Source organism: Cyrtonyx montezumae, unplaced genomic scaffold (genome assembly GCF_038088225.1).
Source record: "Cyrtonyx montezumae isolate F1298 unplaced genomic scaffold, pur_monq_1.0 scaffold_8, whole genome shotgun sequence".
Taxonomy (NCBI): Eukaryota; Metazoa; Chordata; class Aves; order Galliformes; family Odontophoridae; genus Cyrtonyx; species Cyrtonyx montezumae.
The window spans coordinates 97,998,019-98,018,095 of record NW_027072089.1 but is presented as its reverse complement, the minus strand read 5'-3'; the positions used below and the strand labels follow the sequence as shown (position 1 = coordinate 98,018,095).

The 20,077-nt window shown below is 43.2% G+C and overlaps 1 protein-coding gene across 1 annotated transcript in view; it reads left to right on the top strand.

Moving 5' to 3' along the window:
• Window positions 1–19,559, top strand: part of AOAH (acyloxyacyl hydrolase) — a 61,250-nt gene extending 41,691 nt beyond the window's left edge. Inside the window, exons 15-22 of the mRNA XM_065751856.1 lie at window positions 2,717–2,753; window positions 3,749–3,823; window positions 7,361–7,533; window positions 9,536–9,594; window positions 9,676–9,735; window positions 11,349–11,445; window positions 14,287–14,363; window positions 19,328–19,559. Of these exons, the coding sequence (XP_065607928.1) occupies window positions 2,717–2,753; window positions 3,749–3,823; window positions 7,361–7,533; window positions 9,536–9,594; window positions 9,676–9,735; window positions 11,349–11,445; window positions 14,287–14,363; window positions 19,328–19,456 (707 nt within the window). The 3' untranslated portion in view covers window positions 19,457–19,559. The remainder of the gene's footprint in view (window positions 1–2,716; window positions 2,754–3,748; window positions 3,824–7,360; window positions 7,534–9,535; window positions 9,595–9,675; window positions 9,736–11,348; window positions 11,446–14,286; window positions 14,364–19,327) is intronic.
• The last annotated feature ends 518 nt before the right edge of the window (window positions 19,560–20,077 follow it).

Here is a 20,077-nt window from a genome sequence, read left to right as displayed (position 1 = left end):
GTGTTCTCTGTCAACATTTTCATTTATTTATTCATCCTTTTCAGTATGATTTTGGTGTCTTGACTTGTGGCATCTTCACACATGCTTGCAATCCATAGGTTATTTCTGGGTTTTGACTGATGGAGATTGATCCTAAGGTGTGAGGATTGGGTCTAAGCTTTCAAGATTAGATGTGGAGTTATAAAGTTCTCCTAAATGTGTTCCAGCACATATAGAAATCACTTTACTTTGATAGAAGCATACTGTCTGCACAATAAAGTGCAGAAAGTGAATACCCTCAGAAATTCTAAATAACTATGGAACAATTTTTTTATTTAATCAATTTTTTTCCATGAGATACGTGGACCTTATACACTACTAAAGATCATGGTTATATTGTATATTACTTTGCCATACGTGATCTGATCTGTCTTTTTGGGATTCTTGCCTTTGATGAGAAAGAATCAGCAAAAGGGAGCAAGAAGTCTTTCCTAGCCATGCAGCATTTCTGGTGCTATCTGGACCAAGAGTCAATCTGTGCAGGTCCACACTGCACATTGTCAACCATACAAACCAAGAAAAACCCACCTTAGAAGAATTTCAAGGCTCGTGAAATTTGGGGTTGTGGAAGTAAAACCCACCCTGACTCTCACAAAAAATGCCACCAGTCTGAAAATGTTTGGAAAGTGACTAGAGGGAGGTTAGGAGAGGTCCAGGAGGAGATGGCAAGCATTCTGCAGTGTGAGGGTAACTGAAGTTCAAATACTTGTTCTGTCTGATCGCTTCCTTCTCTCTCGAATGTTTTCATCAGAAATTGCATCCTGCATCATAGAAACTTCCTTAGTAACTCAGTTTACCCACAAAAATGCTCATTAAGAAAGCACTTCATTTTCTCAGTCTTTTGACTTGATTTATAACTGCCAGTGCTGAGCTGCTTTTATCTATTTACGCTCATGGAGGTTAACACCTACCCAAGATGAGCCTCTTACCTTTTGCAAATACATCTTTAATTTCCAGAGATCCCAATTAATTTATTTGTACAAGCAGTGTAGCCTCAGCTCAGGGAGTCGTTTGGCAGAGTGGCTTAACAGAGGGATGCTGAATTCTTGCTGAAAGAAAGGATATTAAGCAGAAAAAAAGACAGCTAGCAGTTTTTCTGTTCCAAGCCATGTTTTCTAAGGATTGTATGGGGCTCTTTTCTGCTGAAAAGAGCTTCTCAACAGGAGAAGCGGATTTTGCTTGGACTAGCAACCCTCAAGAGAGAGACAGCAGAGATCGCATTCATTTTTAGCCTGGAAGAACTGGATTATTTAAAACATAAAGGATTCCGTGATATATGCGGTTGGCATTTTTGTCAGCGATAGTAACAAAGGCATTTCTATTCAAATGCAAAGAGTATTATTGCTACCTTAGGGGTTTATCTCTTAGATCTTTTCACAACACCAGTCCAGTGGAGATTTAATGATGTTCTGCCCACAATGTGCCCCCCCGCAAACTGCAGGAGGACTGGATTTGCTCCTCAAAGCAAGCTTCAAGGCACTATGTAGAAAAAAGGAGAGAGCAGGGAGGAGCTGAGCAAAGTGTAATACAAGAAGTGGGAGAAAAGAGGAGAGAGAGTGAAAATAATCCAAAATAAAAGCAAGTACAATGCGTAGGGCCTGCTTCTCTGAAGTTCATGTTCCTGAATGCTGTGGTGGGGTGAGCTAGCAGCTTGCTTTCACAGTCCTGTTTCAATCCTGAACAAAGCACCATGCTTCTCCTGGCTGCTTTTTTGCTACCACTCCTGCTCTGTGGGTGACAGAGTTTGATTTGCATGCTGTGGACAGCTGGGATGCATACACGTAGCTTTTGAAGGCCTGCTAGAAGGCTTTATGCATAAAGCTCTCTTGATTGGGATAAAGCTCCTCTGATTCAAGGCATAAATGAAACACAGTAGACCTTCACAGATGCTTAGGTTTAGCTAGTTCTTCTCCTGGAGGAGTCTCCTTTTGAGTTGCACCCAACCATCCGGGTGAATTGCTAATGAAATGCAGAACTTTTATGGAGGGATGCAGCTTGCCTAATACTATTTTTCTTAAGTCTGCCGTTGGTGGCAGGAGCAATGCAAACACCCCAGCATTGCTGCCTAGTGCTGTAGCAAAGCAGGGAGACTTCACAGAATCCTTCACACTGCCAGCTGCCTCTCCAGAAGTGCACAATCTCACAGGCATCCTGTGTTGTATCTGCCAATCCTGCTGCAGGTGTCCTGGGTACCCTGGGATGTCAAAAATGGCACTTAGTGCCTATGTTTAGGACCTGAATCACTCCCAATGTGACATAGCTGTGAGACACTTAGGAGAGTGAGAACAGTTCCTCTTGCAATTTATAGGAAAAGTTAAAAGTAGATCAACTGTTGACAAGTCAAGTTGGCTGGTTTACAAGAGACTACTATGTTCAACAGATGGGAAGAAGCTGCCAGATCTAGATTAAAAGCCAGATCCAAACAACCCAGCCCTTGTAAGTATTTGACTTTCTACAGTCTGATGTGTGAACTCAGGTGAGAGTCAGCAGGTACTGGATGCAGCTTTATTTCCCAATGCTGGCACACAAAAAGGGTGCAGAAACACTTGCTGCTTTTATTTTTAATACTCCTACATTCTTAGAAATGTGCAGTGAAATGGGTTTTGCTTTTCCCTTTATTTGTCCCTGTAATGACTCTTCTTTTACTGTTCCTCTTATTCCCACTGCATGTGATCAGGTGGTTCTTCACGAAATCTCCTCGGTTTAATAAAAAGGTGAGTGTTTGATGGGATTTTGAATGTTGACTGCAAGTACAGAAGTGTAGGGGGCATCCTACACCCTCAAATGGAAGCACCAGAACCCTGCAGTGAATGCATTACCCACAGGTGTCTCAAGAAGCACACCTTCCCCAGCCCACTGTGCTCTCAAGTGCTGTCTGTTTTCTCTATGGTGTCAACATTAATTAAGAGAGGAAAAACTTTTAAAATGTGGGTGTCACCAACTCTAAGGCCTTGATCTTAAGCCAGTAGGGCATTTCCATGGATTTCAGGAAAAGGTTGAGCTTTTCCTTAAATCCAGCCTTCGGGTCTCACTGACCACATTACTTCTGTCTGGTAGTAATGCGGACAGACATGATCATGACTGGAGTACTGTCCCTGCATGGATATGAGTGAGCAGCTACCAAACAGCAAGAAGAAGAACCCTTCCTTTTCAGATGAATTTGATGGCCATGGAATGGTTGGGTTTGGTTTAGCCTACTCTATGCTGATGCAGTTCACTCCTAAAAGATTGACAGTTCTCCCCTGCAGAAAAAAAAAACAAAACTCATTTATGAATCATTCCTCTGTAGTGCTGAACTTCAAGTCACTTCCTAATTTGATCTTGAGCCCAATCCTATACATAAATGTAGTTGCCAGCCACACATATAGTCTTCTCTCATCTCTAATTAAAAAATTCACAGCTTGATTTACGTCTTTGCTCTGAGATGAAACTACTTGATTTGGCTTCTGAACATTACAAAGAAGATACAAAGCTAGGAAGAAAGGCAGTGAAAGAGAAAAATCAATGAGGGTCAAAAGGGAGGAGGAAAAAATATGTAAGTAGCCTGATTAAGATAAAAATACAGAAAATAAAAAATAATAAAAAATAGAATTGTAGTCATCTGACCATTGGCAAAATCTGAACAAATTCCAAATGTAATCTCATACAGCATGTGATTCAAGCACTGAGAATGTATTTCCCACTAATACGCTGCTGATTTACCTTTCAGCTTGGCCAGAAACCAACTGCTGGACAATCCAGCCATAGTTATCTATGCTACAATTGGGAATGATGTCTGCAATGGGTAAGGTGGAAATCAAATTAGCTTTTATATGGCCATAAATTTCATTCTTTAGAGTACTCCCAGCTGCTTGGACATCTCTGTCTCTTTGCTTTGAGCTTTCCCTCCATGATGGTTTTCTTTGCTGTTGAAGTTTGGTCTTTCCTTTCATTCTTATGTTTCTGCTGACAATGCTGGTTATCACCTTATCTGCATCCATTGTTGCTGCCTACCAGCCCTTATTTAGAGCTTGTCAGTCTTCCTTTTACAAGCCAGTGATAAAGTGACCAAAGGCGTGTTTGAAGTTGAATATATCTTATATAGCAAGTGAAATGAAGTACTACAGCAACAGGAGGAAAAAAGATAGCATCTATGAGCAAGTGTATCTATCCATCTCATCCAGTGTGCCATCTCCCACCAGACGGGGTAGTGTGCCAGGCCTGCCTCTTTTGAAGAACCATAATGTGGTCCCCTGTCAAGGTCAATTTCCACACTGCCTCTCCTGTACACTGCCTGCAGGCTTTGTTGTGCTCTCCCTGTGGGTTTTTTTTCTTTCTGGCTTTACTCCCATCACAAGGTCAGTAGGAGAATGAACTGAAGCCTTCCAAACTAATGATTCTGGCACGACCCATTATGAATACTCACAGGGTTGCCCAGGGGTCACTATTTTGATTCTTCTCTTCCTCTCTCTGTGACAAAACTACAGCCCAGAAAGTTCACCCCTTGTAAACAGGCCAATGCACAGCACACCCACACCCCAGCTTTGTTTTCGCAAGTAGTCCTAAAGGTCACTTTGTCTAATGTTATCTTCACCATGATAGATCTTCAGATTTTCTCTTAAGCCAGACTCACAGTTTGACCTGGCAGGCAGCTAAGCACCACAGAGCTGCTCACTAGCACCCCACTACAGTGGTATGGTGGATAGAACTGGGAAGTGCAAGAATTCACTGGATTGAGATAGAACAGTTTAATAAGTAGGGGTTTAAAACAACAACAACAACAACAACAACAAAAGGGAAAATTGTGGAAAGAACTAACAATAAACTCCAATAACAATAAAAAGAATGCACAACACAAGTGTTGCACAACACCACTGCAGGGCTCTCGCTGTCCCTGCAGTGTCCGTGAGCCATCTTGAAGTGTCTTCTCCCAGGCTTTGCCCAGGCTCTGTTGAGCATATATTCCAACTTTTTTTTTTCTAAAGTCACGCTTTTCCCTCTGATTTATTCTTCATTCTGCAGGTTAATCCTTTTACTTTCCCTGCCCCTCACACAACTTTCTATTCTTGCTTAAAGAAAAAAAATCAGCTCACCACAAATTTAAACCACTTCAACCTCGTGTCATCCACTTGTATGTTACAGAACAGCACTTGTTACAGCTTTATCACAGTGCCCGTTACCTGTCAGAGACACTTTTGTCTGCTCCAACTCTCTTTGATGTCTGTTTTCCTCCACAACATCCAGAGCATCAAAAGAAATGATAGTTGCAGTGATCCCCCTGACTCCAGTAAAGGAAATACCTCAGCTGGTATGGAAACATCATGCTTCCATTGAACAGAATGGGGAGAACAGCAGAAATTTCTCTCTCTGGTCTGATCATGCCCAAAGAGGTTACAGAGGATGTGCAGCATTCTGAATGCCTGGCATTAAGCTAGGCAAATAAAAACCTCTTCAGAACATATTTGAAGAGCAGTAATTGATTCCTTCTGGACGTATCCTGTATTTTACCTTCAAATGACACAGTGGTGTGCTGAGCACATTGGAGACACAGTTCTTAGCCAAGGCATGGTTAAAATGCCCATATTTCATCCAATGTGAAGGGCAGGGCAGTGAGCTACCTAGGTTCTTGTAGTGTGTGAAACTGACAGTGCATGGTTTGAGTTCCCAGCAGTCTCCATACTCTGAAAATAATGAGCACCACCGATCACAGGCACCACAGAGTTGCTGCACCTCTTGGTTGCACTTGGGGCAAGGCAACCTACTCCAACTTCTTTCCCAGCTTTACAATTACAACTTCTGCAGCCAACACAAGGGTGAAAATGGTGCAAACAAGGTGGAAGAGGGCTGGAAAGGCTTTGCCCAGATCGCGTGAGCTAGTTTCTGTGTGGAACCCGTGGACACCCAATAAGATATCCACGAGCTGCATGTGTCCATCCATTGTGCATTTGCTAATGTAGGGGAGCAGGAAGCTTTCCCTAAAATAGCCAGATTCAATGCAAGCAGCCAAGCATCCTGTCATTAATGCCGCTTGCTACATGCTGGAATGATGATACTAGCTTCCAGAGGTTCCAGGGGTTTTAATTTCAAAGCCTGGCACAGAGAAGAAATGTGAAGAAATGCATGGAAACACCTGCATGACTTCAGTGGGGAATGACAAAAGAATGTCAATTTCATCTCCCCCTGCTGTATTTGCTTACCGTAGTGACCTTACATCAGAGCAATATTTTGAAATCAAGTTTTGCAACACCTGCAGGTGAAAATGAAGTAATTTAAGGGCAAAACTACAGCCTTATCTAGAAGTACTTTGCTTGGGTGGCTGTCACGAGCGTGAGCCTGAATCTTAATGCTATTTTTCACTTCCCTCTAACCAGAAATTCTCAGACACTGCGGAAGCACATACTGCACTAAGATCAACTTCTAGGCCCAATGAACTTGTCTATTTACTATCTTGCAGGCAAAATGTAGCCTGCTAAGGAATCCCAGATCCTTAATGGAAGAACATGTCACTGCCACATAGGACTCAGTCCTCCCCAGGGTACAATCATTTTTAATTCCACGGCACAAAACTCCAACTCTTGTGAAGGCTCCTGCTTTTGCAGGGCACTCACCAGCAAACAATCTTGCCTGATTTCCCAGCAGTTAAAACATGCCCATCTTCAGTTTACCCTGCTCTTACTCAAGGGGTAGCCATCCATTTGCCATGTAGGGCTCAGAGGACTTTGAAAGGGAACAGTCTCCAAGCCCCTGTACCACATGGAAGGCTTGAGTGTCCTCTTCAGATAAAGAATTCTAGGAAAAGGCCTTTCTTTCTGGAAGCTTTGGTCAAGCTGAGCTGCACCTCCATGACAGGACCAGCATCGTCTCCCAATTACTTGGGAGGAGATTATCTGCCTGGGGACACCTCCATCTACTTGTCATTACCTGTTGATATGAGGCAATAGCACTCAGGAGAGATCAGGCAAGGGCTGTTTATACACTAAAGCGGTTGCTTTATTAATATAACAAGAGCAGTTTTCATCAAGAAAGCCTGGGGGAGTTCAGCTTGTTTGTTTTTCTTATGTAAGTTGAAATTTATTTCAACTTCAGAGGTCACTCCACAAAACAAGACTGCACTCCTGCCTGTGTTTTTAACAGTAAGAAGGCTTTTGTTACAATGAATTTCTGCATCGCTCGTTATTAAGGCAATAACTAGAGTCTAAAGGGTATCTCCTCACTTCTATAAAGCTTTATTTAGCTAACCTAATATGGAAGAACAGAAAACAAGAAAGCACTGCTATTGCACGTGCCTGTTTGTAAGCCCAGCATTGCCTGACACAGTGCCTTGTTTGCACCCTCTCTGCAGGAACCAAGACACACTGGCTCACATGACCACCCCCAAAGAAATGTTCTCCAATGTCATGAAGGCTCTGCAATACCTGGACTCCCAGCTTCCAAACAGCAGCCATGTGATTCTGACAGGCTTGGTGGATGGACGCTTTCTCTGGGATAACCTGCACAACAGATATCATCCTCTGGGTAAATATGAGATGTTGTGGGGTTCTCTTGGTTATCAATCGCTCATGTTTCCTTCTCTTCCTGAGTAATTTATAAGTCTATTTCAAGCAAAAACCCACTCAGACCCAAACCATAATCGACACAAAAAGTGGATGTGGAAACGAGCTGGGCACCTGGTGAACACTCCCACTCTCTGATTGATGTGTGGACTAGGTGTGAACTAGGGCAGAATTAAACCAAGGAGTTGCAAAAGACCGAGTAGATACTGGAGAAGTAAATCTTCCACAAGCACTTGGGTGAGTGCCACCTCCTATTCTGCATGTAGGTGTGACACAGAAACTTCACACCATATAGGTGTGTTTCAGGCCAAAAGATCCTTTTGATCTTTTGGTAAAGAAAACCTTCTTGTATCTGAGTTAAGTAAGAAGTTGTTCCCATATTAGTCCTCATTAGTAAAGGAAGAGCTGGTGAATCATTTCATTAAGATGGTAGATTATATCTTTAAACAATTTTGGCTATTTGAGCATTCAGAAGGCTTTGTGCCTGATTTTCCCAAGATTAGACATTGCCAGAGGCCCCATAACTTCCGCTTGATATACTACAAGTCATTTTGCCCCTCAAAAGTACATGCATTTTCTCAGGAAGTCTGAAGTCTCCATTTCTATTGTTTTCTTCTATGATCCTTCCCCTCTACTCCACCCAGGTGAGGCCACATTTAGACTACTGTGTCCGGTTCTGGGCTTCCCAGTTCAAAAAAGAAAGGAATCTCCTAGAAGGAGAACAGTGGAAGACCACAAAGATGATAAAGGGCATGGAGCATCTGCCATATGAGGAAAGACTGAGAAACCTGCGCCTGTTCAGCCTGAGGGAAAAGAAGACTGATTGGGGATCTGATTAATACTTTTATAAATATATAAAGGGAGGTGGGAAGCAAATGGATGAGGCCAGGCTCTTCTCAGTGGTGTGTAGTGATAAGACAAGGAGTAATGGCCCAAAACTTGAGCATAGAAAGTTCTGTGCAAACATGCAGAAGAGCTTATTTACTGCAAGGGTGATGTAGCAGTGGAACAGGCTGCCCAGAGAGGTTTTGGAGTCACCTTTTGTGGAGATATTCAAAACCCAGCTGGCCACCAACCTATACAACCTATTGTAGGGAAACTTCATTATCAAGGGGGTTGCACTCGATGATCTCTTGATGATCACTTCCAACCCCTGCAATTCTGTGATCATCATCTTTTCTCAAATAAGCACTATAGTGCTATCAAGTGAAAACATACAAAAAAAAAAAAAAAAAAGGAAACCTCCATTCCTTCTGGCTCAGGGGGACACTATGATCATAATTCTTCAGTCACACAAATGCATTTCATTGCATGAGCAAATGTTTATCACAGGGGCGGTTCCTCTACTGGATACCTAATTATCAAAGATAACACGTAGCATTTTTGGCACAAGCCTAACCAGGAGCAATTAGCTATAGGGCAGGCTGGCAATTTTTCAGAGGGCTTCAATCACCTCAGAGAGAACCAATTAATCCTCAGCAACGTGTTTTGCAGGAAGACATCACTTCTGGCAGATCTTCCAACAGGTTGCGAGGAGGTTTCCCTGTTTGGCAGCCCATCAGGCTTCACCAGCCGTCATCCTGGTTTTCTGCCAAAATACCCACCTGGGCTCGCACCAACCAAACCCATCAGGTGCAGCAGCCATTTGCATCCCAGACACCCGGACAGTCTGTGCCAGGGCCTGGCATTTGGGGCTATGTGAGTCTGGGACATTCTCACCAGCCCTCAATGTTTGAGGTCTCCCAGTCCTGCTCCCTGGCTGTAGGGTGATACAAGGAGACGCACCTGTACCATTTTGTTCCTACAAAGCAGCCCAAGGAGCCCATTTCATTTGGGTGATGTCATACTCCACAGATCCTGGAACAGCAATGACAAAACCAGGGGATGAGTAGAGCCACAAAGCAAAGTCATGGCAGTGCCTTTGGCCACTGGGCATGCAGAGCTTCCCTTTCTGTGTTTTGCAGGGCAGCTGAACAGGGATGTCACCTACAGCCAATTGTACTCTTTCCTCAACTGCCTTCAGGTAAGGTCTCCCTTAGGAGCACCCCTGCCCTCCCCTCTCGTCTGCCTCCCACTAACCCCCTTCCCCCTCTGCCTACCCCAGGTGAGCCCCTGCAGTGGCTGGCTGACTGCTAACGAGACTCTCAGGAACCTGACCTCAGAGGTAAGGAGGAATGATACTTCTGAGTTTGGTGTGCAGGTCTACTCTCTTGCCCAGTGGGTCTTCCAGTGTGCCCCAACCCTGAATCTTGCATAGAATCCTAGAATTCTTTACACTGGAGAAGATATCCAAGACCAGCAAGCCTGACTATCCACCTGATCTACAAAGACCCACCACTAAACCATAGATCCTTAGTGCCATGCCCACAAGTCTCCAGGGATGGGGACTCCACCACCTGTCAGATCAGCCAGTTCTAATAGGGTGATTGGACTTGATGATCTTGAAGGTCTTTTCCAACCTGATCAGTTCTATGATTCTAATACTTGACCACACTCTCCGTGATGGAATTCTTCCTATCTACCAGGTGTCTTGTGTTATATAAACAGATGTTTTCTCTTCAGCCCCAAACCATTTCACAACAGCCAGAACAGACAAAAATACATCATTTGAATGTAGACCAACTAAAAGAATATGCAACATTTCCATGTGAAGAGAAAGTTTAAACATAAACTATGTACTGGGCTCTTTCATTTTGCTTTAGTCTTTTATATGATTATGATGATGTTGGTCTAAACCTGGTATCCCAAGTGCAAGACATCAGAGCACTTTTTCTTCCATAAACGTGAGTGGCAAGATGTGGAATTTTCTGTGCCCATCTTTTTGAATGTCCCGCAGGCTAATCTGTGTTCATGTTGTGATCCCTCAGCTGTACAAATTCATTCTTGAGAGATGCGATCTCTCTGAGGTCCCAGTGATCTCCGTGAGACAAAAACATTCAGGGTCTCGCTCTTTGAGGAGAAATACTTTTATAAGGAAACAGCTTACATGCTGGGCACTGTGAGCATGATAAACTGATGGCATAGGCTTTTCTGGAAGCAGGAGCAAACTCTTGCCTGGGGCTTGGACTGATGTCCCTCAAGGACATTGCTCCTGGTGGCATGGCCAACAAAAAAATACGGCCTTAATTTTGCCAGGGTTTACATACTTGTTTCATCGTGTGCTCCATCACTCTTGAGTTATTAAGCACATTCCTAAATCTTCGCAGGTCTGCACTTTATGTGTTAGCACCAGCACCACAGGACAGACAGGGCATGTAACTGCTGTCCATGAACAGCTCTATGACTGCAGGGCGTGAATTAATCTCCCTTCTGGCTCCTGTCTGAAACTAATTGTCTATGTTATCATCCAAACTGCATGTGTTAAATATTTAGGAGATCTTAATCTCTGTTATAGAATTCACCCTGGATTTATCGGTTGGGTCAGCAACTGATGGAGGTAATTTACTCCACTAAGAGTAAGAGCAGAATATGGCCTGGCTAGCTGAGCATTGGTACCATTGATACAGCAGCAGGAAGATAATGAGAAAGGAGAACTTTTAACCTCTACAGAAAGTTTCAGTCTTCCTTAAGAGGACTGGGAAAAACTGAGCTGCTACTCATTAAACAGCCCCTGAAATGAGGAACCCTAAATAGTTATACAAGAGCAGATTCCGTTAAAAGAAATTTCTGGTAAAATACCTACGTGCCATGTTAATCTTAGTTATCTAAGATGAGTCGGTGCAATCTGCGATGGCATTTTGCATTGTGAGTTGACACCAAATTGCCTGATGTTTACAGAGAGCCTTACAGCTTTCCAATGTCTTGAAAGACATCGCCACAACTCAGAAGTTTGCCAACTTTGATGTTTTCTACATGGATTTCCCACTGAAGCAGAGTAAGTGGCTTTTTCCTCTCCTCTCTCAAGTGGTGCTCAAACCCCATGCCAGGATGCTAACCCATCCCAGTGTGTTAGCTCTGTACCAAGGGCAGGTTTTCTTAGTCAGTTTTCCCCCTGCAGAAATGCAGCCACCTTCCCATAGCTTAGTGGTTCAGAAGTATCTGACTTGAGGGTCTTCTAACACTCACCCTTGAGTGATCTTAAGTGACACTAGGTAAGTGCATTCCCTAAACCACTTCCTTCTGCATCTGACACAATAAAAACAGATCTTTTGGTCGCACATGTCACAAGGAGAGCAGAAGCACTCCTGACAGATCAGTGGTAGAAACACACTTGTCACTCCTTGCAAGCACTAGGGGTCACTGCCAGCCACTCTGTAGCTGCCTCTTCCCCTGCGTGACTATCCCCATTCCTCAGCACACAGGGCAGGAATTCCAGCTTGGCCACCTTGGGACTTCCTCAATGACACAAACTTTTAGATTCTATGTACAGTACGTAATAATTAAATTAAAAAACCTGATCTGCATTTCCTTATTTTTGTATTCACCAAGAGGTCCTGCTTGAAAAATTATGCCTGAGGACCATATGTTCTTTTTTTTTAATGACATTTTAAATCGCAGAATGTAGACAGCTAAAAGCAGAGCCATGAAGGGACAGAAGCAGCTGGCAATACTTCAAAGTGTACATCTCTAACACCTCTCCCAATCAGTGTCTGCCTGTCCTCGGAAGCACAAAGCTGCTGAGGCACCGAGGATTATTGCAAAAGTCTCAGCCGCAGCCAGAACCCATCAAACTCACAAATTTATTTTCTTCTCCGTGACCCAGTTCGGGGAGCTGGGCTGGGATTCATGCAGAGCACACAGAGGAGGAGGTAGAGCTGAGGGGATGGGATTTTTTCCATCCAAAACTTAATTTCAAATATGCCGACCCCACTGTCAAGCTAGATATCATAGCAAAGAGTTTCAGGGTGGCCAAGTGTTTGCTAATTAATAATTAACAAGACATTAGGATTTGGAACAAACTACCTGCTGGGTAGACAAATTACTTTAATAAGTTAAATTGCTAACTTTAGGTAATTTATTTGCTTTCAGAAAAAGAAATAGACAATATAATTTGCCGTTCTTGATGACACTGCATTAAATAAACGAGGTAAACAAACACACGTGCACGTACAAACACCATCTCTGACAGACACTCTGCAAAGTTTCCTGCGGCCCTGGAGCTGGTGATGTGTGCTTCTATCAGCAGAGCTGTCAGCTCATGGATGTGCTGGGGCTGCTGACCTACTTTCTGCTCTCCTCCTGAAGCAAGCACAAATCCTCCCCTAGACTCCCCAGACATCAGATATTTAGCAGTGGTTGCATGCTGTGATGAGGACAGTAGTTCTAGGTAGGTACACAGCAGCTCCCAGCTTTCTTGGATGGAGCCTTATTGGGTATACAGCATTTACTCGAGATTTAAGTGGACATTCAAGTTGAGATGTTGGCTTCGGTTTAAGTACTTCGTGCTTACAACACAGGCTGGTTTTGACTTCTCCTGGTGTGGATGTGAGCAAGCTCCAGCCTAGCCTAGCCTAGGAAATAGGCACTTCCAAGGCAATCGCTGGATGCTCTCTGTTGGTATCTCTTTGTCCGAGAACTGCTCTAGGATTTCTGGAGTTCAGGTATAATAATAGACTAAATTGACCTTTGCTGCCAGAAATTTCGCCTGCCTTACTTACCTGCTGTTTCTGGCAGTCTAAGGAAAAACACAATACACAGCCTCATACTCAGTGTAGGACATCATATATAAGGGGTTAGGCAAGCTCACACGGTGTGCGTTGAGCATGAACCCAGTTCCTGGTGTAACACAGGATGAAAAATTCACTCTCCCCAGCATAATACAGTTTTGAAATAAACCTCTGAGCTCTATTCTTCAGAAGTAACTTTGGTGTTGAATAAAGCATCTCAACTACATTTCTATAGTTTAGCAGGAGTACTGCCACTCTGTGACTTTAAAGCCACAATGAGGGCCCAGGCATCGCTTCTTGCCACTGCAGCCAGAGTCCATGGTGGTAATTCTAGGTCCACACTGTAGCACTTGAAAGGAGAATATTTTTCTCCTGACAGGATGCCCACATAACAATATTAGGAATTTTTAATCTGTCATTGTAAAATAAATTACCAAATACACAGTCTGTTAATGCTATATCCACTGTCCCACGTTGTATCACTAGATCCCTTTTGAAGAAAGCGAGCTCTTTGCTTCTCTAATGGCTCTGGGGCTCACAGTAGAGCATCATTTGCATTGACTGTCATGCTTATGTAATTCGAAAGGTTATTTTGTTGGAGTTGAAAAAGGCCACTGGGAAGAAACATAACTAAAAATGACATCCCATTCCTGCAGACATTGGCCCCTGTGAATACTCCGTTACCATCTCTTCCTCTAAAAAGCACTGTTTTCTTTATCTTTTCCTTTTATATATTTATTTCCTGCTGTGCTGAAGCTGCAGCTAAAATGGAAAATACAAAAGTATTAAATCAGTATTAAATAATGTATAGCTTTACTTACTACAGCATTGGTCTTATTGGAGGGAAAGGGAATTGTTTTACAATTTACGTTCAAACCACTTCCTTGCTTAAATATTTCAGATTTTAAAAAATAACAATAAAATCTTAAATACTGCCCCAAGGAGATGGAGATTGTATGCAGTAATAGCTCTGACAACTTTATATAAATTATCATAATCTTTACACTGAGCCGTTGTGAGATTAAGAGTATTGTGGGCATTTGGAGGAGGAAAAGGGGGGGTCCTATCTCAGTGCAGTGCAGTAACCCTTCATCTTCTGTGCTCTGCAGCAGCTGAGGAGTGGCACAGGATGGGCGGTGAGCCCTGGCAGCTGATCGAGTCAGTTGATGGCTTCCACCCCAGTCAGGTAAAATCCCTGAAGCGTTGACAGGGAATGGTGTGGAGAGTGGGATGCCAGTGTCTGCCTGTGGTGTCTGGGTGTCCTTCAGCATGGGGAAATCCAAAGCCAAAATGAGTGTTTTCCTTGCTATCCTTTACATCTGTGATGGTCAGGTGAAGCAAAATGGTGGCTGCCTCATTCTTGCCATGCTACAAAAGCCTCCTATTCCCACAGGGGCTCCTTCACAGCAGAATTAAATGCCTGCTTGGCTACCAGGCAACGCCACAAGATAGCTGCCGGGAGGTACAGGTTTGCAGCCTGAGGACACAGGGAAAGTGTGCCTAGATTTTTTGCTGCAGGACTTTTAAAGGAAGTGATTAGAGAAAACTTGGCAAATGAAACGGGTGTGAAAACAGCGATTAAATAAACCCCATTTCCAACCCCACCATCTGGGGAAATTGCACATTGAGAGTCTGGAGATGAGCAGATAAGCTATTGGTGGTGTTTTTATGCCTTAACCTGAGGGTGTCCATGGCCACCAGCAAGAGGCCACCACAGAAACCAGGCTCACCAGGCCACAGCCTCTCTGACCACATCCTGCAAGGTGGTGTGGAAAGGAGCCCAGAAAGCATTTGTTTTGAAGGGAACCTTCTCAAGCCAGAAGAAATTGACAGAAGGGCATGGAAGGGCAGCTGCAAGCCTTATGCACATCCAAACGCTGTCATATTTTGCTCCCCCCAGAGACAGCATCCTACAGTCATTACCATCTCCCTCTCCTGCTGTTGGGATGACGTTAATGCTTTTATAGATACGTTTTCCCATACAGTCAAGGTGCCAGCTGTAGATATGCCTCACTTCAAGTGAGTTATTTCCCTTCTAGTATATATTAATTAGCCTTATCCAAACATCCACCACTTTAAATCCATTTTTCTTTTCCAGCTATTATACACAAGCCTGTTATCAACACAGCACTATTTGGGCTGAGACGCAGCACTCTGCCCTGAATGAACAGCTCTTGCAGTACAAACCAGGGGAAGTATGAGCACAGCGTGATATTTAAGAGTAAGCTTGAGAGAGATGACAAACAACCTGTTCACTCCTCATGCAAGTTTTATTTAAGGTTTGACTTCATACCAGCCTCTAGCCAGGTACAGCTTTAACACCACTTAATGCTGCCTAGCGCAAGAGAGTTGATACCCTGCAGCTTGCCAAGGGATTGAGGTCTCTTACCTCCATCTCTGCAGCAATTCCTCACTCATCACGTACAGCTTGGCAAATAAATATGATGAAGTCCTTGTCTGTACATTTTTGCTGCATTTATCTCAAAGCAGATCTCGAAGCATTTGAGAAATGTTCACAAATATTTGAAGTGAACTGCACTCTGAGGAAAGCGTATGCATTTTAGCTCTTGCCTTTGGATGCAGAGAAACTGAGCTTGGAGTCAGGGATCCACAGTGTCCCTCTGTGCCAGAGGAACAGCATGGTGGATCCCCAGCGGTAATGAAACTTCTTTGGGCAGGAGCTCTGCCCCTGGCTTTCACCTGCCCCTTATCTGATATCTCATTAATGACAGAAAACAATAACCTGCTGGCATAACCAGGTGTCAGTATGTGTGTCTGGTAGAGCATTGATCCAGCTATACAGTAGGAGAGTGGAAGAGAGCTGAATCTTTCCAAAAGCCACACAGACATCAATGCAAAAAGAAGGAAAAGGAAAAAAGACAAAAGGTAACGATACGTATACATCAGATCCACTCTGTTTTCTCATGCACTGAAAAAGGCTGGGTTAGGACACTTCAAATAAATAGTGTCCATAGAGACTAACTGATTCTTAAAAACCCCTGAAAGGAGGGAAGAACACCAAGCACACATTTGTTCAGCCCATCCCAGAACTGTGTCCCATGTGGAGTGCTCCTGGGGGACAAAGGGCATTTTCCTGTGTGTTTTCATGAAGCTGTAAAACTGAAAATTCTGAATACTCTTTCTTGGCATAATCCTTAATCTCTGGTTTCAAAGCTAAAATTGTGCTCTGTAAATTTTGCATCATTTTTTTTTTTAACCAAAAGTCACAGATCAAGATGTAGGTGGATGAAAATCACACTATTTAACACCTGAAGTCAAGGCACTTAACTCAGTCCTTTTAAGATCCCTCTAGAGAAATCTGAGCCAGCGCTCCCTCAGCTCCTGCTCAGTTGCCCTTGGAAGAAATCCAACTTTGTCTTCTCACTGATGACAGGGGGAGCCCAGAGAGTTTTTCAGCATCTTTTCCATTCTACAAATCTCACTGCAAACCATCCTGAGTGCCAGATGGCTTCAAGGACATTGCTTCTCTCTGGAACAGCTGATTGCTATGTTTGTATGGAACCGCCATGCATTTCAACAGGATCCCCTACAAATTGCTTCATTTCTTGCATTTACAAAGTTACCACAGAGAATGTGAAAGCCCTGAGCATCACAGACTGTAAACTGAGATGCTTGGAAGAGTCTTAATGATTATGTACAGGCAGGAAAGCACAGCTTGACTGTGATTAGATTCTCCCTTTTTTCTTTCTTTAAGTCTGAGCAAAACACATTATAACCAGGGGAAAAAAAGAAAGGAGAAACTAAAGCAACACATATCAGATTAGTTGTGTGTTTACACTTTGCTGAGAAGCGTTCCCATCCCCGTATTTGTGCAGAAGGAAAAACCAACCAGAAGCTGTTAACACAGCACAGCCACCTCCCAGTCACAGTCAACCAGGGCTACACAAGGAATGGGCAGTATTAGTTTTAAAGATTGATTAGGATTTGTCAGCCTCATATAAAATAATAATGAACATCATCGCCATCATCATCATCATCACAAAAACCATGTGAATTGTAGCTGGTCTCAAAGCACAAGATGTTTGGGATTGAAAAAGGACTACAGATTTCTCTAATTGTGAGACCTTCCCTATGCCTCCCTGCTCATTCATGGTAACTCATCCAAACCATCAGCACCACATGAACTATTGTCCGATCAGGACCTGCACAATTTAGGGCATTCTGAGTACGTATGTCTTAAACTGCAGTCAGGAGCAGCCTGAACACTGCAGAGCACACCTCCTGTGATACTTTTTCAGAGGGCACAGCACAAAAAGATGGTGTTTTTTCAAAAGCAAACAAAATCACTATATATAGGGAAGGCTGAGGGACTTGTGAAGGTGGTTAGGAGACTCCCACGCCGGGACAGAGAGCTCAGACACAGACAGGTCTCAGGCAGCTGGAGGCATAGGGTGTCCCAGAACAACTCTTCGGTCACTTCAGTAATTTGTCCCAAGTAACAACACAATCTCCCCTATTCCTCTTCCCTACCTAACATCCCCACTTCATGAAATCACAACCAACAAGAGTCTAGGAATTTCTACCCCTTTTTGTGCTTGAGCTCTGAATAAAAGAAAGTTTTCTTCTCCTGGCCCAGCGTTGCAGCTTCCTTCAAAAGCACAGCATTACAAAGAAGCACATAAAACTTCCCCAAAAGGCTCCAGTCTGTTCTCAAACATTGAAACTTTAGTTCAAACAGTTTGGTTCTATGAACCCACCTTGGCCCTTAACAAAATGGCTTTGTTAGCCCTATTTAAAACTCATAGTCAATGCTAGCATGAGCTTTAGGGTTGAAAGTAAAGTTGCCATATAATAGTAGAAGTTAAAACAAAACTACATTAGCAAAGTGTGAAAACTTGTTAAAAGGCGAATCAGGCTGTTTCCTCTTTCCCTTCCTCCTGCCCTTGATGTTTTTCACCCTAGCAATACGGCAGAAACAATTTCTCTCTAGTGAATAACTTCTAGGGCAAACACTTCATGAAAGGCAGAGCAGTTCTGACAGCAAGGAGAAGAGCTATTTTACCACTTTCCACAGCTCTCCTGGGAAAAGGCTCTGAAGGCAACCAGCAGCAGCTCTGAACTCAGAGAATCAGAGGTGGTTGGTTTTGAACCTGGATATAATTGGGCCTCTTTTTCCCAGCACCTAGGGTTTCCTCACAGGATATCAGAGTGAATAGTTATTAGAAGTATCAGAGGAACTCGGGAGCATGAATTCCTTCATGGACTGGTAAAAGATTTATGCATTACGGCCAAGCAGAGCTTTTGAAATACTTTCATAATTGTTTGGAGAAAAAAGTCAGATCCTATGGCTTTTGAAGAGAAGTTTGTTGACCAGACATTGTAGGCATCAGGAAATCGTTGGAGACCTGGCTGCCTGCATGTATCATCTATTTTCCTGTAATTGACAAAATAATTGTCAACATAATAGAGGGTGGAACTTTATACTTTCAAATTGCACTTATGTTCCCATCCTTGATAGGATTTGTTTAATATAGTAGTTTACATCAATAAGAACAAAACCTTTAGAGGGCATCTCTTTATTTTCACTGTATTGGAAATGAGCACTTGTTGATAAATCTAGCTCTTGCATGGGTTAGGGAGGTGCACATATGTGATCTTCATTTTTATTTTTACAGTTCATATGAATTCTCCCCTGTTCAAGCAGCAGGATTGAACTTTTCTTTGGCTTGAGGGTACAGTCCATCATGTTTAATCTGGAGAAGAGGAGGCTCAGGGGAGACTTATTGCTCTCTACAACTCTCTGAAAGGAGGTTGTGGCTAAGTGGGGTCAGCCTCTTCTCCCAGGTAACAGGATTAGGATGAGAGGAAATGGCCTCAAATTGTTCAGGTTGGCTATTAAGAAACATTTTTTTCTCATAAAGAGTGATGAGGCACTGGAACGGGCTGCCCAGGGAGGTGGTGAAGTCACTGTCCCTGAAGGTGTTCAAAAAACGTGGATGTGACACTGAGGGACGTGATCTAGTGGCCACGGTGTGAGTGGGTTGATGATTGAGCTTGAGGATCTTTTCCAACTTTAATGATTCTGTGCGAGTCTGGAGAGGAGTCTTCTTTCTGGTGGAGACTCCTCAGTGCTGGTACGAGACGCATTGAGGTAGAGGAAATTGACGGTACTGTTTGTGATGTTTGCAGATTGCTGCAGCCCTGGGAACAAGCATTACCTGGCAGAAGGCACTACACGAATGGCCTCAAGTGCTTGGAAAGGAGAATCCATTCAATGATCAGATTGAAGCTATATTCAAAGATCAAGGTGGACATTGACTCCCAGCTTGACGAAGTCACAGCTTATAGTGATGCTTCCCAGTACATTCCAGGAAACAGAATTATTAGAGACCAAACAAACCAAAAAAAAGACAGAAGGAAGGGGAAAAAAAAAGAAAAAGAGGAAGCAAGTTGTCAGAGCCAAACTTCTCTTTCTACTGTTCAAAATAGCAGTACAAAGAGCCAACAGGGCTGAAGCCAGCATGACTGCATTCTTTTCAGCATTGCATCTCAAACTGCAAAGTCATCCACCTGTGCAAGTAGGGAAGTTTTTCAGCGAAGCTTCAACAATAAAAATCAAAGGATACCTGCCAGCTACACCGTTTATTGTCCAGGTTTGCAAATCCAAAAGATATTCTCAACACAGAGCAAATCTCATTTTTCATTCCTTGCAAAACATTACTTGCTGTCTTTCTATTTGTAGTGTTTCAACAGCTAATCTGATCCCAAAAGGGACAGGGGGCACCCGGCTCATTTTGTTGCTATAAATTGTGTATGTGTAATTGCCCTGATTTCCAGTACATTATTCAGCTGCTATTTGCTTATTAAAGTGTGCCAGGAATAACAAAGCACTAGGAATTAGATTTGCCTGGTAGCTTTAGGTCAGCCTGAACACAAGTT